This window comes from Bemisia tabaci, chromosome 1, assembly GCF_918797505.1.
Source record: "Bemisia tabaci chromosome 1, PGI_BMITA_v3".
Lineage (NCBI taxonomy): Eukaryota > Metazoa > Arthropoda > Insecta > Hemiptera > Aleyrodidae > Bemisia > Bemisia tabaci.
Window position 1 is genome coordinate 7,500,542 of NC_092793.1, and position 27,607 is coordinate 7,528,148.

At 38.4% G+C, this 27,607-nt stretch overlaps 1 protein-coding gene across 1 annotated transcript in view; it reads left to right on the forward strand.

The window, feature by feature from the left end:
• nompA (no mechanoreceptor potential A) overlaps positions 1 to 27,607 on the forward strand; it is a 69,787-nt gene that overhangs the window by 27,551 nt on the left and 14,629 nt on the right. The window contains 12 exon segments of the mRNA XM_072306308.1: positions 7,869 to 8,130; positions 9,712 to 9,841; positions 10,632 to 10,783; positions 13,000 to 13,132; positions 14,346 to 14,488; positions 15,821 to 16,123; positions 16,722 to 16,838; positions 19,555 to 19,651; positions 19,654 to 19,900; positions 23,771 to 23,895; positions 24,875 to 25,032; positions 26,760 to 26,938. Coding sequence (XP_072162409.1) covers positions 7,869 to 8,130; positions 9,712 to 9,841; positions 10,632 to 10,783; positions 13,000 to 13,132; positions 14,346 to 14,488; positions 15,821 to 16,123; positions 16,722 to 16,838; positions 19,555 to 19,651; positions 19,654 to 19,900; positions 23,771 to 23,895; positions 24,875 to 25,032; positions 26,760 to 26,938 — 2,046 coding nt within the window.

Here is a 27,607-nt window from a genome sequence, read left to right on the forward strand (position 1 = left end):
GACGTCGCAAATCTCTGCTCTTGTTTTATTATTTTCAACCAGAACTAATCAGCAGTTTTTCATTAATATGAGTTTTTCACTCATTCTATAATATTTACGGAGAATTTGAGGGAGATTCCTCGGTTACTTTTCTTTTCTGAAAGTGGAACACCATCGGAGATTTTCAAACGTGGAGGTGTAGTTGCGCATTTTTTATTTAATCAATGTATTTTGATGCGATTCTGGATGCAAAATAATGACCTGAAACAAACAAAAATAAAAAAAAAGAATTATTAAAAGTCTAAAAGCATGAAAATAATTGGGAAATTAATGAATAATTGAATTGATTATTAATCAATTTTAACCTAGCAAATATGACCTTCTTCTAAAAATTCTGGGATTTTGATTTCGTTTATTTTTTTGACTAGGCGCTAAAAATTACTCAAGATTCAAGAATGCAAAAAAATGACCTAAAAGAAAAATAGCAATAATATAAGTCAAAAAGCATGAGAGCGATTGGACAATTCGACTACATTTTGCAATTTGGACCTATAAATTCTGGCTCATCTGAAAAAACACTTATGTGCATAGTGCACACTAATGGCACATACGTTGTTTTTAAACCGGGCTAGAATTTATAGTTCCATATTGCAAAATGCAGTCCAATTAATAAATACTTTGATTGATTACTTTTAAACTTTAACCAAACGAATGTTCACTTCTATTAAAAAATCTGCGATTTTGAGGGTTGATTCTCGTTTATTTTTTCAGAATAAGCGCTGAAAATTACTCAAGAATTCAAGAAAGTTTTCACAATCTAAGGGTTTTTTTGGTTGTGTAGATCTGTGCAAATTGCAGGAAAACAATGAAGGTGATTCGATGAACGCCATATTTTGTGTCAGAACGGCATGCGATTTATCGCATCAATTGGTTCCATTTTTTCAGCTACTCGTCATTTTTCTATATTTTGAGATTGCAATTCTGTCGTCAGGAGACTAAAGCACTCACTTACCAATTTTAACAAAGAAATTCAACGTAATAAAGGCGTGGTTTTTTTTGAGAGAAAACATCGCATTCGATACTGATATCGAAACTGCTTTCGAATGCGATATTTTCTCTCTAAAAAAAACCACGCCTTTATTACGTTGAATTTCTTTGTTAAAATTGGTAAGTGAGTACTTTAGTCTCCTGACAACAGAATTGCGATCTCAAAATTGGAGAAAAATGACAAGTACCTAAAAAAATGGAACTAATTGATGCGATATATCGCATGCCGTTCTGACACAAAATATGGCGTCCATCGAATCACCTTAATATACTGTTGATCCATAGAATTCGAATGAATTGGAATAAAATATTATTACTTTCCTTTTTCCTTTTTTATTTATTTACCTTCTTTTTTCCTTTATCTTTTTTCTGAGAATACGAGTACCTAAAACGATGATTAATAAAAATTTAAACCTGGTACGGCCGTAGTAATGATAAAATACTATAGAATATACCTAAAATTTATAATTTATAAGCGAAAAAATTTCAATTTGAAAAATGACTGCTTTATTTAACTTTGAAAAATAAAAATTAAAAATTTGAAAATTCAAAATTTGAAATTTGTAAATTAAAAATTTAAATTTGAAATGTTTAAATTGGAAAAATAAAATTTGAAAAATAAAAAATTTAAAATTAAAACTATCAAAATTTCAAGTGTATAAAAATAGAAGGTATGAGTAAGCTATAAGGTTCACTTACATATTAGGAGCTTAATCCAAATTGAGTTACTACAAATGTTGGAATTCCGGTTGCTGACTGCAGTGTACCACTAAATCACTACCACTGAAACACTGAAACACTGAAAGCACTGAAGCACTGAAGCACTGAAGCACTGAAGCACTGAAGCACTGAAGCACTGAAGCACTAAACAACTAAGCCACTGAACCACTGACCCTCTGACCTGTTCACCCATGGAACTTCTTCGCTTTCTAAACTCACACTGATTGAACTTTAGGGAAGGGGTCTCCCTTTTGTAAGCTCGGTTGGTCTGTAGCCACCTCCAAAATTCCCACCCCCCTCTGCTGACCCCTCCTGCAATTAGGATGTAATTTAGAAACTATTTCCTCGTTGTCCTGTGGCGGGAAACCCGAATTTTACGGAACAAAAGGACAAAAATGCATCCCTTTTGTTCCATTGAGGTGGAGGGACCTCTTTATTGTAAACAGGATTTGAAAATCCCTGTTCTGTTCTTCGAGAAACTTCGAGACTACAAAACAATGAAAAAGGATTAAATTGTGTAAACAATAAGAAACGAAAAGAACGCTGTGAGGATGTATTTTTTGGGGGAAGGGAGGGGTAAAAGTCCGTAAAAGTTCAAAACAAAAGAAAAATACTTAACCCAAAACCCTTTGGGGAGGGGCGAAAAAGAGAGGAAATTTCTAAATGAACTGTTCCAGAATGTTCCAGAAACAAGAGCGTCTATAATGTGATGATAATGGGGAAAAATTAATCAACGCAGAACTTTATTTTGCGTTCAAAACAACGTAGTTTTTTCTCCGTTCTCAAAATTGTCACGGAATCACCATGCGTGCACTGAAATAAGAAGCAACTTGCAACAGTTTTTGCTCTAAACTGGGAGGTGTGACTTGCAAAAAAGGTTAGGTAATTCCAATTGGACTTCATTTTGCAATTCGGAACTACAATATTTGTCTCATTTGTAAAAACTTTTGTGCATAGGGAAACTAATGGCACATTCGTTGTTCCTAAACTAAGCCAGAAATCGTAGTTCTCAATCGAAAAATGCAGTCCAATCGACCTTTGATGTATATTCGATGCAAGCTAATTTTTTGCTTGGATATTCCGTAAGTCGCAAAAAAGTTAGGTAAATCCAATTATTGGACTTCATTTTGCAATTTGGAACAACAATTTCTGCATCATCCGCAAAAACACTTTTGTGCATAGGGAATCTAATGGCACATACGTTGTTCCTGTACAGAGCCAGAAATTTTAGTTCCTAATTGCAGAATGCAGTCCAATTCATCGCCCCGCATTGTGTCTCCGATGCAAGCTAATTTTTTGCTTGGATATTCCAAAACAAAAAAGGAAGATCAGGAAAGGAGGAAAAGGGAAGGAGGAGAGAAGGAGGATAGTCGCAAAAAAGTCAGGTAAATCCAATTGGACTCCATTTTGCAATTTGGAACAACAATTTCTGCATCATCCGTAAAAACACTTTTGTGCATAGGGAAACTAATGGCACATACGTTGTTCCTGAACAGAGCCAGAAATTGTAGTTCCTAATTGCAGAATGCAGTCCAATTGACCTTCTCGAATTTTGTCTCCGCATACAAGCTTTTTTTCCGCGGATGCTCTGAAAAAGTCCCAGAATATCATTTTGTTGTTGTTGAATTGTTAAATTTAATTTATTTTCGTTTTAGTACAGAGGTATACAAAGCTTAAAGACAAATAGTTTTTGTCTATACTAGCGTATTAAAATATCGTGGTTTATCCATTTCCGAGTAAGAGTTGCGCTAAAAATAATTATTCCAACAACCGTTCCTAATCAAATAACGCGCGTATCAAGAGTATTGAGTAGTTCTGAATGATGGGTAAATGAAAGGCTTCCATTAGTCTTTAAGTGCAAAAGTGATGATTGGATAATATGAGACATCGGCTATAATCCGATATACTTATAACTTGCAGAGGCATTCTTCTCTATGAAGAAAACCCCTCGGGACTTTTATAAATAGTTTCACTTGCGCCTTTGAGAGTGTGTTCCCATACTGTCACTTTAATTATCGATCACTTTACCTGAACTCGAAAATTTCCGTTGTTATCTCAGGGAGAAGAATCGGTGACTTGAGAGACAAAATCGTTATTTAGATCTTATGTATTGCAACTGAAAATATTACCGCATCTTCTTTCATTCGTTTTTTTTTTTTAATACTAATATTGCACTCAGTGTTCGAAACTCACAGGCGCCAACGCGCCAAATGCGCCTAAAAAATCGGCCATGGCACCTAAAAAATGAAGGTACTGCGCCAACGTGGCCCCTAAAAATTGCTCCCGAAAAATCTTGATTTTCATAAGAACTCACATAAAGAAAGAAAACAAATCTATTTGAATTAAAAAAAAAAACTCTATTTCTATTCTTCACAATTTCATTTTTAGTGCTTTTGTCTTACCCAAGTTACAGCTACTTACTAGTTCTGTTACGAAAACATCTTGCGTCTAACTAAATAAATATGCGTAAAATATAGGCAAAAAGTCAATTTGGCCCCTAAAAAATCTTCAATGGCGCCTAAAAATCGGGCTTGATGCACATGGCTCCTGAAACTCAAAAGTGAGTTTCGAACACTGATTGCACTTCAATCGCAAACAAGTAATTGTTTGATCAAAAGGGTCAAATTTGAGTCACACAATTAAACGCAGAAAACAAGAAGCGGCAGCTGAATACTTCACTTTAAAGCTGTATCCGCCCTCACTTTTGTTCTCTTCTCACGATTATGCGCCTTCAATTTGAGCGCGATACCAGCCGCGCGCACTGGCGTTAAAATAGTGGTACTTCGAACAGTCACTTATCTCAGTCATTTTCTACTTATTCTACATTATTCATTTGCCTGGATGGTCTCTGACACTTAGAACTGGCTATTAACTATGGGTTAGAACAACAAATCACTGGGCACAAAAACTTTATTATTACAAATTATCTCTTGAGTAAGTCAGTTAAAACTAAAAAGTTGAGTAAAGTCGATGAACCAGTCGCTATAGGCCACGCGGCGAGGAGCCCAGGACGGCTGTAACGGTGCGTAATGGGTACGGCGCGTCGAAACCCGCGTATAAAAATGGTCATAACTTCTATACCAATCGTTTCCCCGCCAAGTATGACATATCGATAGATGCGGAATCAGACGAGAAATCGATTGGGCATATTTTTTTTAAAATCAAAAAATAGATTTTTTGGGTATTTACGAACATGTAAAATTCGACGGATCAAAAATCCAAAAAAAGAGGTGAATCATAAGTTTAATGTTACGTTCCATCCAAAAATCATACATAAAACAAAAGTTCATAATTTTTAAAGAATTTTAGCGCAAACCGCAGATCAATAACTCAATTGGTTCAAAAGTTATCGAATTTTTAAGGTTGCAACTTGGCAACGCCGCCAAAGCGCGGGAAAATTTTTTTTGGACTTGAAATTATCAGAAACGGGGCCCTTTGTTATGGTAAAATAGCATACTAAAAAATGGAAGCAATCGGAGCTATGGGGGATTTGGCCGTTTTTGCATAAGGCTCTTTGTCAACAGACACAACTTTTTGCGTCAAGCAACTCGTGTTTGTCAGTGCGCCTGCTTTTTTGACCTGCGTTAAAGTCTCTGAGGTGATTCCTGTATTTTGCCGCCTTGGCGATCCCTCATGTGGTTCAACATGATGAAACTTTTAAATAACTAATGTCTCTGCCTCAAGCAACTGTTGTTAATCGGAATGTCCACTTTTCTAACCTTGCGTTAAAGTCTCTGACGTGATTCCTACAATATTTTGATGCATTATTTTTAAAAAAAAATTGGGTTTAAATTGAAGCTATGAGTATACTGAATTCAACGCCACGATTAGTTTTTTTCCTAGTATTACTACGTGTGCGAGAAAGAGCCTCCCAAAATAAGGGCTGAAGTTTGCCCCTTTTTCGGTATTCGATTCGACCATCGAACCAAGGTTTAAGTGGAAGCTTATAATGACAGAAAACTCAGGAAGTGCGTATCTCGATTTTTGACAGTTTTGAGTTAGCTGCATACACGTGTATAGTTGAAGATGTCGTCTATCAGCCAGCAAGAGATTATAATCGAAAAAAATCGGGAAGTCACCTAAAACCGTGGAACTTTTTTTGCGTATCTCGGGCTTAAGTGCAGGAATGCGTATCTCGTTCAGGCCTGTTAATTTTTCGGCGCGCCTTACGCACAACCAATCACAACGCGCGCTCCTCAGCAGTGTTTCCCGCCAACACCGCACATCAGCTGATCAGCTGTTCTGTGTTTGTTTTTAATGGTTTTCATTTATCTATCTAAAAGGAAAGTTGATGTGGATAAATGTGGATGATCAGGCAGTCCAGCATGCATAATATCAGTGAATGCTGGTGATAGGCCGATAGACGAGGGAAGGGGGGGATTAGGTACTGTTGCTTGTCATTAATGTTGCATACGCTTGTAATTGAAGGCGGATTATCACCCGAGGGCCCTCCAGTATCATTTCTTCATAAGTATCTACTACCTACTAGCAGCGCGCGGCGTTCATGTCCATTTTTACTCTCTGGGCCAATGCAATCATGAACTGATTGAACTGACGGTTCATCACAACGGTCAGTTTTATTAGAGTCAATCCGGTCAAACAATGCTTCATTTAGTGTATTGGATCGACTAAAGCTTCTAAATAAGTTTTAAGGTTGAATAAAGTCTATTTTTAATCTTAATGATCAAGAGTACTTAGCTTCAAAACGCTAATTGCAGAAATGCGTATCTCGTAATCTAATGTCAGTTTCCAATCATACAATGCTTGATCCGGCCGTATGAGGTCAAACTAAGGCTTCTGATAAAGAATTGTAAACATGAAAGCATTGTAAACATTGACAATTGTAAACATTTTCAGTTTTTAAATGATCAAAATCCGCTAACAATAGGTTTAAAACACTGATTGCAGAAATGCGTATCTCGTAAAAAAGTGTGATAAAGTGTTAATTCTTAGTGCCGAAAACGCGAATCTCGGCATTTCGGCCGTATTTTCTAACAGCGCGAGAAATTATTCAAAATATTGATGAAGTGTGAAAAAGCATGTTATTCTTGCTATCCTCAAGAATTATTACCCTTCTACTGACAATAAGGAGGAATGTAGACAGTTTTTTTTACTCTCCTGAAAAATTGTGTTTTCCGAGATACTCACTTCTGCACTTTCACCATCGATATATCATTGATTTTCCTAAAAAATCGCAAAAATTTGATTTAAGCGATTGATATATCGACTCGTTAACGTTAAAAATTGTTTCCACAAGAAAAAATACGTAGGTGTCGGTGTACTACAGTCATATTAGGTGCATTTAGTCATCCATGAATCAAAAATGAACAATTTCAATATCAAAAAATCGTCGATTTTCCGTAAAGAATCTTAAAAAATCTATATAACCGATCAATATATCGACTCGTCAACATTAAAACTCGATTTTGCGTGTAAAAATAGGAACCGGTGTGTATGATATGTGTAAACAACGATAACAACCCCGTAGACACATCAATTCAACAAGGAAATAGCGAAAAATAAGGTCGAAGTTTGACCCCTTTGCCGCCGCCCCCCCCCCCCCCGTAACTCTAAAACGGTTCCTATACTCATCTTGAAATTTTTTCCTGAGTTTTCTGTTATTATAAGCTTCCACTTAAACCTTGGTTCGATGGTCGAATCGAATACCGAAAAAGGGGCGAAATTTTGGGAGGCTCTGTAACCGGATATCTTACTAGATGACCCTCTCGTATATTCTCAAGAAATTGTGCTTGATTTAGATACTGTAATCTATGCTTTACGTTGTTTGGTAAACAACTTACCACCACCGAGAGAGAAGGTCAGCTATTCAAATGTAAATGAAATGTAAATGTAATGTAAATGTAAATATAATCCAAAAACAAAAAACTCTCAAGTCAATGGTGAACAACAAAAGAGAAGTGACAACTCAGAATTTGCCAGGTAGTCACGAAGACAGCAAAACGAGATGGCTTCTCAGTCATCTCCTCACCAGTAACTTTCTCAGAGAAAGTAGAATTCTCGAACAGAACTGTACAGAAAAGCTCCCGGAAAATTCGTTGCTGTAAAAAAAAGTATTGATCCTGTAATTATCATTGTTAAATTGATTGATTTATTTTTTACAGGTCAGAGACACAGCTCCTCCGTTCAGAGTTCTTGAGAAGTGTCAAGAATTATGTCTGCGGGATCGAACAGCAACGAATAACTTAGTCAGAACGTGTACTTCTTTCGACTTCCAGCCAGGGAGCCGGATAGCATCTTTCACTGGCACAGTCGAATATGAAGAATCCACATGTTACCTAACCCGAGAGCAAGCTCATCCAGAAGGCATAGGCAATTTAGTTCTCGTCCCAAATAGCGTCCATTACACCGAAGTCTGCTTGTCTTGTACGTATTTTTCTACGCTCATTTTGACTCTTGAATCTTAAATTCCATTCACCTCTATCGACACATTTCGAGCATTATTCCCTTTTTTAAGATATATTGAATAATAGGTAAGTTGCGCTGGTCACAGAATTGTGTGTTGATGCTTGATCTCGGTAAATTAGCTAAAAATATTATGATCGGTCTAAACAACAACTTTCTACGTTCAATATTAACCGAGATATTGAACTTTGAAAAGTCGGATTTTTGACGTCATTCACCGCAGTAGTGGCAAGTGGCACCCTTGTTCCCTGGTAAAAATTGGCAGTAGAATCTGTGTTCCAAAATACAATAGACCTACAGCCGACTGTAAGATTTCCAATAGCTTCTATAGCCGGCAACACAATTTCTTATAGCCTTTTATAGCCGATGACGATTAAGCAACAGCCTGACGATAAAGTGTATGCTGAACGTTACTAATTACGGATGCTAGGACTTAGTGAGTTTTTGGACTACCGCTCTCTTTTTGGGCCGTAGTATCTTGATTTATTTTGCGAGGGAAGCTCCGTACTTTTGAAGGATGCCTGCCATTCCTAATATGTTGGAGCGCCTTCAATTTCGTACGATACTGTGCAATACCTCTGGTGTGAAATAGTTGCTTCAAGCGCCGTGGTACGCTGCGGCGCAGCGCGGCGGGTGGGCAGCCAGCGCGAAACGCGCATTGGCGCCTACAAACCTAACAGGGATACTTCACGCATTGCGCAGTGCGTGAAGTATCCCTGTTAGGTTTGTAGGCGCCAGTGCGCCGCCGCTCCGCTTTGTGTTAGGCTCTAATATTTAATCTCGTGGAGTCAGCGTTGTTCAACTCATGACTTTGAAATGTTTGCACACTCTGTATGGATTATTCTCATTTTAATTGATGAAAACAAATTGTAGTAAAGGAAAATATAATGTGCGTTTTGTAAATATTATGGTGATTCCGTATCAAACTTACGGATTTACAAAGCACACGAATTTCTACACAATTTCTTATAGCCTTTTATAATCGATGGCGAAAAAGCAACAGCCAGGCGATAAAGTGTAAAGCCCGGCGATAGGAACTATAGCCCGGCTGCATAATTTTGTATCGCTTCGTATAGCCCGGCCGTATGATTTTCTCCGCATTCTACAGCCAGCTGTATGATTTTCTACAGCCTTCTTTAGCCGGCTATAAGAATTCCTATGGTATTTTGAAACGCAGCTCCTATCGCCAATTTTTACCAGGGTTTTCATCCACCTTAGTTTCATTAGGCGGTGTGGCGGACATTTGCAGTGGTTATTCGACGTGAAACTCGGATGAAAGCACGGTGGAAGAAACTAAAGGTGTCATTACCGCGTTGGATGACGTCAAAATCCCTATATTTCAAAGGGCGATATCTCGGTTAATATTGATCGTAGAAAGTTGCGGTTTGGACAGATCTTAATATTTTTAGCTAATCCAAAACAATCAAGCATGACCAGCGCAACTGACCCATTGTACTACTTTGAGTGAATATTTCTTGACGTATGGACGACTTTAAAATAATCTTGATCTCTAACCATTTTTCTTCTCTCTTATTTTCACAGCGAGTCGAATTGAGCGAGAGTGCCCCAATCGGCACTACGTGTTTGAGCGGCATGCACGGAAAAAGCTGAAGCTTCCTTTAACAGATACAAAAGAAGTCATTGCAACTAATAGGACAGATTGTGAAGACAGGTCAGCACTCGGGCTATACCCATACAGCCCAGGGTTTCATAAATCTACTTTACATTGAAAATAGTCCATTATTTCATACTGCCGTGCTAAGAAAAACGCCGTATAAACCTTCAGACTTTGCCACATTTCCTTCAAATAATCTTAATTTACTGGGAAAATTTTGAATTTTTTTCTTCAATTTTTTCGGACGATTTTGTTTTTAATTTTGTATAAAGTGTCTGAAAATTTCAAGAAAAACACGCATAATCGTCCTCAAAAACACATTTTTTTCCCGCGGTAATTTGCGGCAACTCTCGAATGTTCATACGGCGTTCTTCCTCAGCAAGGGCAACATATAGCTTGCACTTACAGTCTCCGTATTTGGCCAGTTTTTGTAAGAAATAATTATTTACGAAGTCACCCTCAGTTTTTCTCCAAAGTTACAGGGACTTTCTGACTAGCAATAGAAATGGAGTATAAATTGTAATTATACATATTTGATCGTTAGTTTCCTACGAAAACATGTTCAATTTCCTTGGAATCGAGCTTATTTTTATACCAATTGAAATTATTACACAGAATGAAAATTTCTTAATTTTAAAACTGAAAATACATTTTAAATTCAATGGTTAAAGCCTCAAATAGGTATGCTCTTGAGCAATCATCCAATAATTTTGTTTTCTTTTTAATTGAGATTGAGATGACCGTAAATGGTCACATCGAAGCAAAACAAACCTGAGCCACATTTGTCATTTTTCATTGGTTACTTACTACTTTCATTCTTATTTTAATTACGTTTGAATGATTTCAGGTGTTTGAATGAATTTTCGTTCGTTTGTCGTTCCGCAACCTATGATTCAGTTGCTCGAACGTGCTGGCTAAGCCGCTTCACACGGAGATCTCATCCAGAGCTTTTAGAAGATGATCCTAACTCTGATTATCTAGAAAACACATGTTTGAATGGTATGCAGTGATCTATCTTGTTTTTTGTTCCAAAAAAACTTCTTAAATCATAAATGGCGGTAGCCACCTCCGAACAAAGTCTAAACTCTTCAACAATGGAAGCGGCCTGAAGAATTTTTAGAGACTGAAAAGAGGACCCATGTTGAGTTATATCAACAGCCCGAAAACTACAATAAACATGCCTGATGTCTGAGGAAAATTTTAAGCTGGTTTTGCTTACACTGGAACTTTCACGTTATATGCCAACAATTCGACGATGTGAGTCCGCAGCCACGTGACTCAATTTACGACGTTGCAGACTACCTATCACACTTCATTTTTTAAACGGAAAACTACTCAACTAAACTGCCATGTTTTTCTTTTCTTTGCGAAAAAAGTTCTGTGAAAGCTTCAAGGAATGGTGTTGATTTTTTGTAATTTAAAAAATGTAATAGGAGCGGAGATTTTCCAACACAGCAAACGAGGTACGCAGTTGCGGACTTACACTGTCGAATATTATCTAGGAGAGGTAAAAATAAAATAATTAACCCCCCAAAAAATAAGGATTTGATTTTGTGACACTTTTTCGGGTGACATGATGAATTTGGTGCGACTCACTTTTTTCGTTTGGTCCCGAGCTATAGTGGATTTTCTCCTGTATACGATGGTCATTCCGAACTCAATATTATAGTCCATCCTCAGGTACACATTCATGTTCACGAATGTTTTTCGCTCGTCAAACAGTGTAAAAAAATTAAAATAAATAAATAACTAAAATCGCGCGAAACCAATACCGCGATATTGTTAATGACTGATTAACTTGACTGATTAAATCATTGATTAACAATATCGCGGTATCCGTCTTGCGTGATTTTAGTTTTTTATAAAAATTTAATTTTTTTTTACATCGTTTGGTGAACGAAAAATATTCGTGAACATTAATGTGTACCTGAAGATAAACTTTTGAGTCCGGAATGGCCATCGCATAAAGAAAAATTCTGACCAAACGAAAAAAGTGAGTTGCACCAAATTTAAAAAAAACAAGAAGAAACATCCAACATGAATATGTTGGAAAAGCGTGCCGAAGAACTGAAATCTAGTGTGTGCACTATTTCCATTTCAACGAGATGTGTATAAATTAGTACTCTCTGCAAATTGGGGAGGAATTATTGATTTGATACCGTTGAATGTAAATACATTTTATTGAAAATACATTTTATTGAATAAAGAAAGTAACATAATTATATTGGATGAACAAAGAAAATAACATCATAAATCATTTAACTGAATTGGTTCATTCAGAATTTCAAATTAAAGTTTGGAAATTGTTCAGTTTGTTGCGTCATGTTGGAGATTGCTCAGTTTGCAGCAGCAGAGTATGGAGTTTACTCTGTTTAATGAGTCAAACTTTGTCTTTTCTCTTTTCTTCGATTGATTTGTATTAAAATGAGACTTTAAGGTATCTTTTCTGGAAATAAAAAAAAAAAAACGTGACACCAAAAAAAAAAAAAAAAAAAAAAAAAAAAAAAAAAAAAAAAATGCAACTTACACTCAGAGAATCAACAAGGGAACCTAACCTCCAAAACTCTGCCTTCCAATTGGTCGAATTGGAGATTGCTCACTTCGCTGCAGTTGTAACTATGGAGATGCAGCCAACTTGGGTTTAACCGCTTTTGAAAAGACGCTGATTCGCTAAATAGTTATGGCGGCATTTAAACTTCTAATTTAAATCCTCCGAGCGTAGAAAAGCTTATTTGACGTACCTATGAAAGAAAATAATACGGTTTCCACGGGAAAATGTTCTCAAGGGTTTCCAGTAACAGGATAATTCGGTTTCTCGATGAATGACCTTCAGGGCTTGACACTATAACGGTTCAAAAACGGAAGAACGGATCCGACGGAAAAAAAATTCGGACCGCCCCTTGAAAAGCATTGGTCGATCGGTGTGCTGTACTACAGTACATCCGAGTGATTTCAAAAAGCGAGCCCTATAGGCACGCTTAATAGTTACATATCCGCATCGTGAAATAGTAAATTTAGTAGCGTGGAGGGAATGTGATAAAGGGAGAAGGGTGGCCCGCGAACCGACAAAATTTTAAATATGAGCCCCTAAAATGATAAATGTTGATTACAAGCCCCATATGCAAGTTTACTGATTCAAAAATATTTCAAAGTTTTGGTTCTTCAAAAGCTGCCGATTATAATCAATGTCATGCTATTTTGCTTTCATATTTCAGCTGAGAGGCGTTGTGACGGGCCAATAATTTTTGTCAAAGAGGAAAACAAGAGACTTGCTGGACCATTTGAGGTTGATATATATGCTAATTTATCGCTACCCGAGTGTCAATCTCAATGTTTGAGAGCTGAAAAGTAAGTTCCCTTGTTCAAATTTTCCTCGAGTTTTATCCCCCCAGCTTTGGATACCCCCTGGATGTTCATTCCCCTGGGATCTCTGGATTTTGATCCCTCCCTTCCAGGGATCTACATTTTCCCCGGACTTTCTCCTAACATCGGACTCTTACTGGGGATATTTCCCTCGATTGTTATCCCCCCTCCCCCCTAGCTTGATGACTATCATTGATAGGTATTTTCAGATTGGGGCCGGATTTTAGCTCTCGTTCGTATCTCTCTTTTCTTCTAATAGAGAATTTGCAGGTGTCTGAAATTTGATGAATTTCGTGTTTAAGTGGAAACTACTGAGTGAACTGATCACGAGGGTACCCTTGGTTCATGAATTAAATAGTAATGGAGATGTTGCATGTGTGAGGTATTTGCGATTTGACCATTGATTCATATGTAAAAGTTCACGAGAAACACGATGGTGCCATTAGTTTTCCCTGAAATCAACTCTCAAGCTCAAAAAAAGCTCTCAAGTTGAGGCCAAAATGAAGGGAATATCCCACGCTATCCTGAGAGTCCACCTCTACATCAAGGCGAACTCTCCATGCAAAGATAGGGAGCAAATACATTAGCAGGGTTGCCACTTTATTTGAGGACTCAAAACTGAAAACACGGCAACCCTGCTAATGTATTTGCTCCCTATCTTTGCATGGAGAGTTTGTCTTGATGTAGACGTGGACTCTCAGGGTAGGGTGGGATATCCCCTCCATTTTGGCCTCAACTTGAGAGCTTTTTTTGAGCTTGGGAGTTGATTTCAGAGAAAACCAGTGGCTCCATCGTGTTTCTCGCGAGCTTTTACATATGAATCAACAGTCAAATTGCAAATTCCTCACACATGCAACATCTCCAGTGGAGAAGATATGACAAAATTATCTAATCTGCTAAAATACGTGTGTTTAAATCGGAAATGCCTCCATATGACGTCAATAGGCGGTGCATTTTCTCACTTCCAAATCTATTTTTATAAATTTCCAATATCAGAAAAAAAGTATAAAAAATTCTGTGAAATCAGCTCTTTAAGCACTTTCAGATGAAGCAATAAAAAATTTCCATGCGAATTCTCCATTACTTGCAAGTTATCTCAAGTCATTTCATTTTCCGCCGAAATGCTATTTCTATCCAAATTACATCACTTCTGGCGAGGGTTAATTTTTATTTTGTGATATATAATCTTGTTTGATAGGTATTTTTGCCGAGCAATAGAGTATGATGAGCAAATTCGCCGTTGCATCATTTTTGAGGAGGACTCAATGTCCCAAAAAGATGATCTGCGCACAAGCAGTAGCCCCACTCATGACTTGTATGACCTAGTATGCTTGGATAGTTGTAAGTATGCGTATTCGTTTCTTCTTTTTTTTGTCCTGGGAGCATTAAAAATACTTTGGTTATGCGGTATTGCAATGCAAGAGAGTTGGGAAAGTTGGCCTAAAATATGTCACTGTATTGTAGTTATAACGAATCTTCGGTTAATACTCGGTGGTCCAACTTTTGGCGGTAGACCAACCCAGTGGCGTGGCGTGCTTTGCTATATATCGATTGATCTGTCATTTAAACCTATGGAAAAGAATCGATAATCAGGGTGTTCGCAGCGAACACCTTTATAATCGATTATTTACTACAGCTTCAAATGGGGAAATATCGATAGATCGCAAAGCTCGCCACGCCACTGGACCAACCACGTCTCTGTGTCAGCTTAAAACTGCTTATACCGACTTTTTCTGAGGTTTCATCAGATTCATTCATCCAATATACGGCAGAAATAGCACATGAAACAAAAATACTGAGAGAAAGTTGCAGTTGTATTGCAATTTTTTTAACCACGAAAATACATATATTTTCCCTTCATTTGGTCAATAAATCTCAATTTTATACAATCAAATTGAAGTAAAAAAATTCCAACCTCTTGTCAAAAAATAGCAACTTTTTGCATAAAGAATAGGTGAACCCTAGCAATGTTGGGTTCGAGCGGTTCAACCCCTGATGTCAGCATGACCTTATTTAAAATTTCGTCACATATCGCCGCGAAATCCGAAATTTTCCTACGTTTGAAACAGACAAAATTTCGCACTTTTGCGACGTTGCTGCTTAGTAAAACATTGTGAGTGCCACTGAATGGTGTACACTGAACAGATATAAATAAAATCTAATTTTTCAGAAAATTCCTGAATTGAACCAATCATTTGAGAAGGTAAATGAATAGAGTCAAATTTCTTCAAAACTCTTATTTTCTGTAACACCGCAAAAATATGAAGGAGAAAAGTCTCTTCAACGTAAAATTGAGTGTCACAAATAGGAGGCAAAATACTAATTTCAGTAATAATTAGAACCTTTTACTAATGTGTAGTATGTCCATAAGGCACACTGACTTTCCAGCATTTAAGTTCAAATCAGTGGGTGAACACTGAACAGGGTGTTCGCAACGAAGACCTTAATAATCAATTCTTTAGCAGCGCTTCAAATGGGGAAATATATCGATAATCGATCATTGACGCCTCGCTGCTGGTTCAAAGGGGAGATGAAAAGATGAAATCGACCCGTACATGTGAGCTACTCGATGGATAAAAATAAATTAATCTTCCACTAGTACGTACACTGCCCTGTACTGAAAGTCTATGTGTTTGAATTCATTAAATGACTTTTTATTTCTCTTTCCACCAGTGGAAAAATCAAACGAGTTTCCAGAAAATTCAGTCACATCCCACCTTTTTGCTGACGGGCGCCGGCCAGACACAGCTTTTCAGCGCTATCGGAACAGCCGACTTGGAGGCGAGTTTCACTCAGAGATTACAAGTCGATCATTGAGTGAGTGTCTAGACGAATGTCTTCGGCAAGTCAGTTTTCAATGCCGCTCAGCAGTTTACAGTGAACGATTCCGCATTTGTCGCTTGAGTCGATTCAACCAACGAGATGGACACAGGATAATCTATGACGCGGACTACGATTACTACGAGAACCTAATGAGTACGTTTTTCGACCTTTTTTTTCACTATTGAGCTAAAGTTTAGTTATTTTTTGCTTCTAATTTCTCAAGTTTTTCTGGAGGACATAATATGCTTAAGACGTATCGACTGCGAATTTTGTAGATCATGACTATTAGTAATAGCAGGGGGCTCGAGAGTACCAGAGCAGCATTTTTCAACGGAGAAATCTAGATATTCTGAAATTAAGTTGCGATTTTTTTACAATTTTTTGGCGAAAAAATCGCTAGGATCATCAACATCTGAGCGAGTATCTTCAATCTTGTCGCGATTGTATCTATTAAACCGCATTCTATTAACTTGAAATTTTATCACCAGATGTCTCGATTTTTTACTTGATAATATTGCGATAAATCACCGTCGATAAAATTGCGATTTTATTGCAAATTTATGCGATGAAATTGCAATTTTTCTTCCGATAATATTGCAATAAATCGACGTCGATAAAATCGCGATAAGTACATTCTCCGATCGAATCGCAGCTTATCGCGATCTGTAATACTTGAGTTGTAGAGAAGAACGAAATTTCTAAAACTATTCGTCATTTTGATCCTGACTATTTTTTTCATTGTTGTTTTTAGGCAATCCGACACCAAGTCATCTGCCCCCAGTGCCGGCTAGACCTGATCCTTTGGGGCAAGACTCCAATTATCATGGCCATGGTAGACCTCCTTATCCATCGATTGGAAAACCCCTGGGTGAGCCAAATTTATCAAACATGTTTTAACTCCAAGTGGCACCGATTGCCGCCGGAAAACAGTAATATTTCAATCCCCCCTCCTTAAAAATACTTTTATCTCACTCCATAATCTATCTTAGAACCAACAAACAATGCGTGAACTCATCGCAGGTAGCGTGCATATTTGAGGTTCGCCTTCAATTTAGCCCTCGCACACTAGGCCGTGTCAATAGAAGAGGTCGGACACAATTTGGAGACTTTTAAACGCTTATAACTCTGTTTATACAAAACTTTGAGGTTCTAAAAGTGGTTTCATTGGTTATCTCGTGAAATTTTCTTCTCCAATCACCCCTTGAAATTTAAAATATGAGGTAATAAACTTCAAAATGTGCAGTTTTAGTCAAAAAAATCCTTGCCCGACCTCTTCGATCGACTCGATCCACTGTGCACCAAGGCACCAAACGTACCGGGGAGTACAAATGGACCGCGTTCAGCAAAAAGGAACCAAGCCACACCAGCTATTGCCAAATTTCACTGGGCAATTTAATTTTTTACGAGAGAACGTTTAAACGGATTCCTTTGTTTTTTTTAGGAACTTGCTTCGTACTATGCAAAAAATTTGCTGAAATTTGCTTTGAAATTCGTACAACCGTTTTCGTATAAAAAGTTAAATTGCCCAATTAAATTTGACAATAGTTGACGTGGCATGGTTCCTTTCTGCTCAAAGCGGTCCAAATTTATCTATTCAAAAACCGCACGTTTAACTGATAGAAACAAAATATATATAATCCGCGAACTTACGCATATATAGCTCTTTCAATATGCACGCCTTCAATTTTGCCGCATAGGCAACAAACTTACCGTAGAGCGCGAATAGTTAGTTACCTATCTATTCGTAAAATGCACATCTATCCTGCTCCATAAACTTTGATAGAACCTCGCAAATGTATTGGTAAATAGCGTCATCAATGATTTGCCTTCAATTTCGCCGCATAGGCAACAAACTTATGGGAGGGCAACGAATAGTTACCTAATCGAAAAACGCACATTCGTCTCGCTAAGAGACGATGAAAGACCCTCCCTCGGTATCTCGGTAATAGTGAATGCTTTTAATTTCGGGACCCCAACATTCAACTGATGACCTGCCTTCACTAAGTGGATGTTCAACAACGTATTTAGAATTTTGTTTTGCCAACAAGCCGAAATTTGGTAAACTTTTTTGGCAGATCTTTTCACCCGAAGCTCATCATCCATCTACACTCATTATTCATCTAAAAATATCGGAAAGAATTCGGTGTAAATCTCCGTCTAGAGTCTGTATACAGCCCAAAAACCTCGAGTGATATGAATGCGGAGCGGAACCTACAGGGTGTCCTCGGATTAAGTACGAATATTGAAGAAGGTCGATTCTTTGGGTAAAAAAAGACGTTCTGGTGGTATAACTTGTTTTCCAAAAACGCATTCCCTGGGAACTACGGCACTCCAAAGTGGAGAAAAGAAAATTGTCTCTTTAAAACTGTGACAATGTTTATCAACCAATATTAATGAAAATTGGTAACTGAGGGTAATTTTTAGCGCTCTTTTCATTTTGATTTCCAAATAGGGAAGACTTATTTTGAGGGAGGTCTTGGGGGTGGGGGGTATCGAACCTAAAAGTGGCCAAAATTAATGTTTCTAGCGATAAAAATTAATTTTTGACGGCACTACTAAATTCAGCGTTGACAAATATTGATAAGATGTATCTTGCGTTTTTCCGCAAAGACTCATCGTTTTCTAGATAATAGGGACTAATAGGGGATAATAGGGGAATGATGGAGCCTCCTGGGAAAGCATTTTTGGAAAAAAAACTTTGTGCCACAAAAACTTCTTTTTTTTGACCCAAAGAATCGACTCCGTCAAAATTCGTACGTAAACCTGGGACACCCTGTATTCTCCTTACGGAATGACTTATTCTATTACGGAGCGAAATCTACTCGTTTTGTGGAGTGTCGTATCCTTTTTATGGTGCAAAGTTTACTTCGCAATCATATCACTCGGGGTTTTGGGTCGCTGTGTGGGCTCCGGCACCAATTTCACATCTCGATTTTTAGCAGTGTATAGCAAGCGATAAAATTTACTTAAGCTGACTATGTCCAAAATATAATGGACCACTAGACAAGTTACGAATTTGCATTCTGATACATGTTTCTTAACCAAAATTTTACGTAGAACACGATACGCACAACGAAAATTACCGAAATTAACTCCTTACGAAGATATTTAATGATTCTTGATGCGTGAATTCAAACCACCCGCTCATAAAAACTCAATGCTCTGCGTGATTCACATCGCACGCTAAACGTTATCATGACAGTCTCTGCGATATGAAAATCTGCAACCTCAATCTTGACGCTTTGGCTCAGCTGTAGCAAATTGCTTTTAGTTTGAACAATTCATGGTGGGATATGAACATTACTCGATTGAGAAGCTTGTTGAAACCGTTGTAGTGCGCGATTTGACTCACATAGAGCTTTGAGTTTCTTGTCAGCGGGCAGTTCAAATTTCTCGTAACCGATGTGAAATAAAAACGTTTGGAGTTTGTTTCATTAGTTTTCGTTTTGCGTATCGTGTTTTACGTGAAATTCTGGTTAAGAAACATGTACCAGAATGCTTGAATTCGTGCCATGTCTAATGGTCCATTCCCTTAATCTCATGAGAATGACCGTTACACCTCATTAAAAATATCCCTTTTCCAGGTGCATTTGGAGGTGTCTATGGTGGCGGGAGTTTTCCTGGTTACACTGCAGGATCATCCACGCCATTGGGAGGGAGCCCCTACTCGTCGGAAACACCGGGGGATACTGGGGTAACATAGCGGGCCACAGTGGGGATGTTTCTGGGGGATATGGGTATCCTAGCCAGACGCCATCCAGTGTGGGTTATCCAACGCCTGGACCTCCTATTGCAGGACTGGGTGGGGTTCCCTCCATAACTCCATTAACCCCTGTTGGTCCAGGATATCCTCCGCCCTTGTATGGAGGGCCAGCTGATATTGGTCGGCCGTTCAATATTCGCTGCGACGATGCAGATGGTTTTAAACAAGTAAGTTTTTCTTAGTATTAAAGCTTCCTAAGTTCTCACGGTGTTGCAATTATAGTTGCTATACGAGCCTTCAGGCCAGTGGCGTGGCGTGAAGGGTCGATTATCGATATTTCCCCATTTGAAGCTATGGTAAAGAATCGATTATTAGGGTGTCCACTGCGAACACCCTGCCTATCGATCCTTTTTCATAGGTTTAAATGGTAGATCAATCGATACATCGCAAAGCACGCCACGCCACTGGATCCAGACACCTTAACCCTAGTCTGCCTGAGCCTCTGAACCAACGAGAAAGCCTTAGCGGGGTCAATTTGACCCCAGCTGAAAATCAATTAGTTAGCTATGTTTTTTTCATGTTTTTAGTTAATATCAGTGCACTAACCTTACAGGCCTTAACCATAAAGCATATCTAAGTTTTAAAAAACACGGCGCAGGGTATGCAACCATTTTATCATACACATGTTGCCATGTTGTTCTCAGCATGGGAAAAAAAATCATAGGGCTACTAAATACTGAAAACGAAAAAAATCTGAAAAATTTTGCTTTGTTTTATAAGTTTCTGAAAAAAATTAAAAAGAGAAAAATGAATACACCTTCAAAGTAAGCTTTTGTGATGCTAAATGGTAAAATATATGTTATAAGGACATCTGACCCGCTCAGGCTTTCTAGGGGTACTCGTGAATTTTTTGATCTCTCATGCACATTTTTTTTTCCCCCTTCAAAATCGTGTTCCTAGATGTTTTTGTAGAGCTATTTGTGAAGGACAAAAAATTTCGTTACACGAGAGGGGGTCCGTGGCATTATTAGTAATTATTATTATTTTCTGAACTTCATTCACCGAGGGGTAGAGGGGAGGGGGAGTCGTAAGAAATTACGGAAATTTAAAGCATTTATTACACAGTTTAAGTTGATTTAGTCATGAATAAGTAGCAAGTATAAGCGTTTTCCCTTCTTTTTACGTCCATTTATTTAGTTCTCTTTTCCTTCTTATCTTCTTCCTTCCTTTTTTTGAGCGAACGGGGAGAGTGCGTACGCCTTCTATGCCCTCCCCCCCCCCCCCAATAGATCCGCCTACGGTTGCTATAAATTATTTTATCCATGAAGGAATATCATGAAGACGGAAGAACTCGTAGTTCACAAAATGTACGCACTTCACTGCTATCATTACGGTTGTGTAATCATACATTTAAACCTTTAATTGCATCATCTAGAGCCTCTTAAAAAAAAAACCTCAACTTGTCGAATCAATTTATTCAACCCCCAGAGGTAAATGCTCTGACCGTCCAAGAAAAGTTTCTCCCCAAATTTGAAAATCAAGCATCATCATATAATTGGATCTCTCGGTTTGAAACGACGCAACTCGGAAAAATGAATTTTTCAGGAGACGATATAAACTGCGTAACAGCCAGAAAAGTAGTGTTTCTACGCAGAAAAATGAACATCGTAAAAAACCTGAGTTGAGTTGCTTTCGAACTGAGAGATTCAATTATGAAATACCTTCATGCTCACATACAGTCAGAAGGCACGGCAAAACTTGTGTGAGGTGTCACTGCCAGGCAAATAATCGCTCAACTTTCTGTATCCAATCATTATTTCCACTACCTATATTTTACGTAAGTCTTTCCATTGTAAGAGTCAGTGGCGTGGCGTGAATTGCGATGTATCGATTGTTAAGCCATTTAAACCTATGGTAAAGAATCGATTATTAAAGTGTTCGCTGCGAACACCCTGTTTATCGATCCTTTTCCATAGGTTTATATGGCATAACAATCGATATATCGCAATTCACGCCACGCCACTGGTACGAGTATCAATCGTAGCGAGTACGGTGCCCCGTGCAATCTACCTGTCAATTTTGAATTGCTGTCTCCATCAACGCAGATTGAGTAGTTGTTAAATTCAGACTCAAGCTTTTTGACTATTTGTTACGTACCGTTTCTCGCTACCCTGGTAAAAATTGGCGATAGTAGCTGCATTTCAAAATACCATAGGAGTTCTTATAGCCGACTGAAGAAGGCGATAGAAAATCATATAGCTGGCTGTAGAAAGTGGAAAAAATCATACGGCCGGGCTACACGAAGCGATAAAAAATTAAACAGCCGGGCTATAGTTCTTGTCGCCGGGCTTTACACTTTATCGCCTGGCTGTTGCTTTTTCGCCATCGGCTATAAAAGGCTATAAGAAATTGTGTAGAAATTCGTGTGCTTTGTAAATCCTTAAGTTTGTACGGAATCACCTTAATATATTTACAAAAAGCACATTATATTTTCCTTTAATACATATTTTTTTCATAAATTAAAATGAGAATAAACCATACAGAGTGTGCAAACATTTCAAAATCATGAGTTCAATAACGCTGACTCCGCCAGATAAAATACATAGAGTACAATAGAGTCGCAAAGTACTGGATCGCCGATGAAGTCACTTTTCGAGGCTGTTTTGTCCAGTTCTCCGGAGACTAGTGTGCGGCGACTAGCGATGACGCATACGCAGAGACTCGCGCTCAGCGCTCCCCACTCCCGACAGTCCCGACTCGGCTCCGTTCGTCGGCTAGACACACACTGAACCAGCTAAAATAAGTAGGCCGGTAATAAGTCTGAAATTGAGTCCATATATGAATATTATCTCGGAGTAACATACATTAATGGATTCATTATGGCTTTGAATATCTATTTCAAGCAAAATTTGCACAAATTAATACCGATGGAATTAAAAAAAGTCGAAAAAACACAAGCAGTCGTTGATTTCTCCATAAGCCACCGTGTAAAAAAATGCCGGTTGGTTCACACTTGGTATAAGTCAGAAATTAAATTCCTATATGAATTTTATCCAGGAGTAATATACATCAATGGATTCATTATGACTTTGACTATCTAATTATAGCAAAATTTGCACAAATTAATATCGATGAAATTAAAAAATGTCGAAAAAACACGGGCAGTCGTTGCTTTTCCCGTAAGCCGCCGTGATAAGAAATGCCGGTTGGTTCACACTTGGTATAAGTCAGAAATTAAATCCCAATATGAATATTATCCAGGAGTAATATACATCAATGGATTCATTATGGCTTTGACTACCTTTAAATAGCAAAATTTGCAAAAATTAATGCTGATTGAATTATAAAATACCTAAAAAACACAAGCAGTTCTTGATTTCTCCATAAGCCGCCGTGTTACAAAATGCCGTTGGGTTCACAAATGGTTCACTATTTTCGGAGCACACGCGGCTCGGAAACGCCTGTTCATGGATTGGCTTCATCGCCGCTCCAGTACTTTGCGACTCTATTGTACTCTATGATAAAATATTAGAGCCGAACGCAAAGCGGAGCGGCGACACACTGGCGCCTACAAACCTAACAGGGATACTTCACGCATTGCGCAATGCGTGAAGTATCCCTGTTAGGTTTGTAGGCGCCAATGCGCGTTCCGCGCTGGCTGCCCGCCCGCCGCGCCGCGCCGCAGCATACCACAGCGCTTAAAGCAACTATTTCACACCAGAGGTATTGCACAGTATCGTACGAAATTGAAGGCGCTCCAACATATTAGGAATGGCAGGCATCCTTCAAAAGTACGGAGCTTCCCTCGCAAAATAAATCAAGATACTACGGCCCAAAAAGAGAGCGGTAGTCCAAAAACTCACTAAGTCCTAGCATCCGCAATTAGTAACGTTTAGTATACACTTTATCGCCAGGCTGTTGCTTAGTCGCCATCGGCTATAAAAGACTTTAAGAAATTGTGTTGCTGGCTATAGAAGCTGTTGGAAATCTTACAGCCGGCTGTAGGTCTATGGTATTTTGGAACACAGATTCTACTGCCAATTTTTACCAGGGTATTTCAAGAATAACTTTACAAATAAAATTGAATTTTTCGACAGATTGGCGTGAGGATGAGGATGCGGCGTCAATTCATCCGGCGGATGTCTGCCACGCCAACTCTTTCAATGTGTGAGCGAGAGTGTGCGGATTCCCGGGATTTCATTTGCCGCTCTTTCAACTACAGGTTCATTTTTTTCTTTTCTCAGCTGCCCAGTGAATCTATTTGTAAGGGTAGTATTATTCGTTGGGCAAACCTAGAGTCCCTTTATACTGAGAGTCAAGATAACACCCCTCATGGAGTCACAAACGGGAATAAAGATTACACAAATTGAACGTTTTTCGTAATCTTTGATCATTCTTTGATCGGCTCATTCTTAAATTCCTTTCTCCGTTCCTTCTCTCATTCCGTTTGTTCCTTGTCGAACCCGAAATTCCTCGGTCCATTCCAGATTATAATCTTTGCAATTGGTGAAAATGTAATATTTATTCCCGTTTGTGACACTGTGAAGGCCTAAAATCCGGTTAACCAATCAGAAATGGATTCGCATTGTCTTGACTCTCAGTATAAAGGGACTCTAGCAAACCGACTGGTGCCCGGCCTCCCTCCGCCGCACATGGGGTCGAGTCATGGAGAAGGCGGACAAAATTTGGAAACTTTAAACGCTTATAACTTCGTTTACACAATACTTTGAGGTTCTAAAGTGGTTTCATTGGTTTTCTCGTGACATTTTCTGCTGGAAGCACCCCTTACAGTTTAAAATGTGACGAAATAAACATCCACATTTGGAGTTTGTGTCAAAAATGTCATGTCTTTCATGTCATCCTTTTCTTTTTGGGAAAGGGAGGGGGGTTGAATGATAGTTATTAGAATTTTATGGAACCATATAATAAAAATTTTGGTGCCAATGAGTGAATAAGTTTTGAAGGTAGAAACTAGTAGAAAATTAGTAATTCATTTTTAGCGGTACAAGTACATACTTACAGTGGTGTACGCGTAAGATTATCCTGATTGTTACCTGTTGTGAAACAAAATTTCTTCTGCAGGAGCGATGAATAAATAATGAAAGCGATGACTGAAATATTGTGCTGCAAGCCACATTATTAAATCTATAAATTGATGATATTTTTATCTATCAGAGAGTATTGCAACGTTTTACTTGCAGAGCGGCTCCATATGGTGCGCAACGTGAAAATTGTGAGCTGAGTGATCGAGACACCAGAGATTTGGATATGAACAACCCGACGTTTTTTGAAACAACTGGAGACTATGATTTCTACGAACGTGCTGCGTCTGGAAGAAGTGGACAAGAGTGTTTGGATGGTGAGTCTCAATAAAACTGTTAATCGCTTAGCGTGAAAAGGGAGGGTGTACAAACATTATTTACTCTGCCGTGCTGAGGAAGAACGCCGTATGAGCCCAGAGACAAGAGACCCTCCACTAGTAACTTGGCCATGGTGGAAGCTTTTACTTTCGGGACTTCAGCATTCTACTGTTGACTTACCTACATGGTTGATGTTCAACAACGTGTTGGCAGTTTCGTTTTGCAAACAAGCCGAAAATGGCCGACGTTTGGGAAAGTTGTTTGGCTTATGACGTCATCCGAAGCTCATCATCGACCATGTAGGTAAGTCAACAGCCGAAAATAGGGTGATGACTGTTGCTCGCTCATAATTGTCCATAAGGAATTGTTGAAACCCCGAAAGTAAAAGCTTCCACCTGTCGCTAGGAGGCCAGTGGAGGGTCTCTTGTCTCTGTATGAGCCTTTGGGCGTTGCCAAGTCTCCATCTATAAAACTGAAATTACTGGGAAATTTGTGAATATTTTTTTCCAAAATTTTCAGACAGTTTCGTACGTACTTTCATCTAAAATATCTGAAAATTTCAAAGACAAATGTGCAAGAATGTCGCCAAAAATACATGTTTTATCAGGGAAATTTGGCAACTCCCGAATGTTCAAACGGCGTTCTTCCTTGGTACGGCAGTACTGTTCCACGACGCTGTGCAACAGTCTCGTTTTCCTTTTCCTCCTCCTATCGAGCTGCATTGCCTTATTTCGTGTTATTTTTAGACCTCGGTACCCACTTGATTTCAATTTATTAATTTTAACCTGTGTAATTAGTTTCTTATACATTTTATTATTTGCTATGTATTAGTGATATAATTTTGTGGAAAGGTCCATGAAGATGATCCTATGTGACTGAAAGCCTATTTATTGTTCATAAAGTATGTGCAGTACAAAGGCACTGAGAGTAAGCGTTATTCTGCCGTGATAGCGAAGAGAGCCGTAAGTGCAAAATTTTCGAAATCGAGTTTTCTTCAAAATTCGTCTAAACTCTTTTAGATGAAATTACTGAGACAGCTAAAACAGCAAAATTCATCCTAATTTAATGAAAACGAAACGTATGTAAAAGCCGTAAGTGCACAAAAATGACACAGTTTTTTTTCAAGACAGCCGTAGATGCATGAGAGCCAATGAAAACAGTGCTTTCCAGTAAAGTGCCGCCCTCTTCTGCCAATTTCTAACCTGCAAATGTATTTGTTGTGCGTCCAAAACGCAACCACGAAAGCATGCAGAAGATAGCACTTACGGCTGTCTTGCCTAACAATAACCTAGCATGAAAATGAAAAATACCCTTTTTATGTAATGGAAATAAAATCAGTCGATTTTGAATCATCCAAACGATTTCTAGGAGTCTTCCGGACGATTAGTGGCAATTTGACAAAGAACGGAGGCTTCTTTCAATAAAATGATCTCGTCAGAAGCTTCTGAGCCCGTTTTCTCAAAACTTCATTTTTGCACTTACGGCTCTCTTCGCTATCACGGCAGTATTGTTGGCCTTCTCATAATTCAATTATATGTTACTGCTCGCCAAAACATGTTTAATTGCCCTCTTTTTTGGCTCCAATCAACGCAAGACTAAATTTTATAAAACTTGCAAAATTGTCTTGATCTCAAATTCTCTCTCTTTTCTCCCCTCAAATGTATTTTTATAATATTCCAAATGTACTAGCTACCCTGGCTCTGATAAAGAAATTATTTTTATTCAGTGTCACAAGTTTGCAGTGAGGATGGAATGGAATTCACTCTCAGAACTCCTGAGGGCTTTATTGGTCGCATTTACACGTACGGTTATTATGATCGTTGTTTCTATCGAGGAAACGGAGGCACCGCAAACGTTTTAAGGATTAGTGGAGCTCAAGGCTACCCGGACTGCGGAACGCAAAGGGTAATTCATTTCCCTTTTATTATCCTTCAAAAATTTCATGTACTGCATTAAAAACTAGATTTACCGGCAGCTGCTCAACCGGATCCCATGATTTGCCGGATTTAACATTTAACACGTTTATTTTACTTATTTTAACTATTTGTACATGACAGACCACGGATGGCCGCGACATGTCGATGGCTCACTGAAAAAAAAAGTGCTTAGCTAAAGCATGATGATTCTTGAATTTGCCGCCAAAAATTTGTTTTATCTTGACTTAAGCTGAATTTTCTTTGATACAAGAAAACAATGCTCGGGAAAAGCGAAGAAGTAGTTTATATTAAGCAGAAAAATTCTTGATTCAAGAAAAAATACTTCTTGGCGTTAAATTTAAGACCTTTTTTTTCGGTGTAAGGTACGACACCGCGTACCTCCATTGCGATCAGGGCTGGGCGTGAATGATCGAGTATCGATTTTTCCCATTTGAGGTTATGGTAAAGAATCGATTATGAAGGTGTTCGTTGCGAACATCCTCTCAATCGATCGTTCTCCTTAGGTTCAAATGGACGTATTTCTATCAAACGGAACTATGTGCATTATGACGTGAGCCCTGTTATGCAATTATTCTTATGGGTCTCAGGGCTCATGTTTTATTGCGCACAGTTTCGTTTGGCAGAAATACGTCCAACT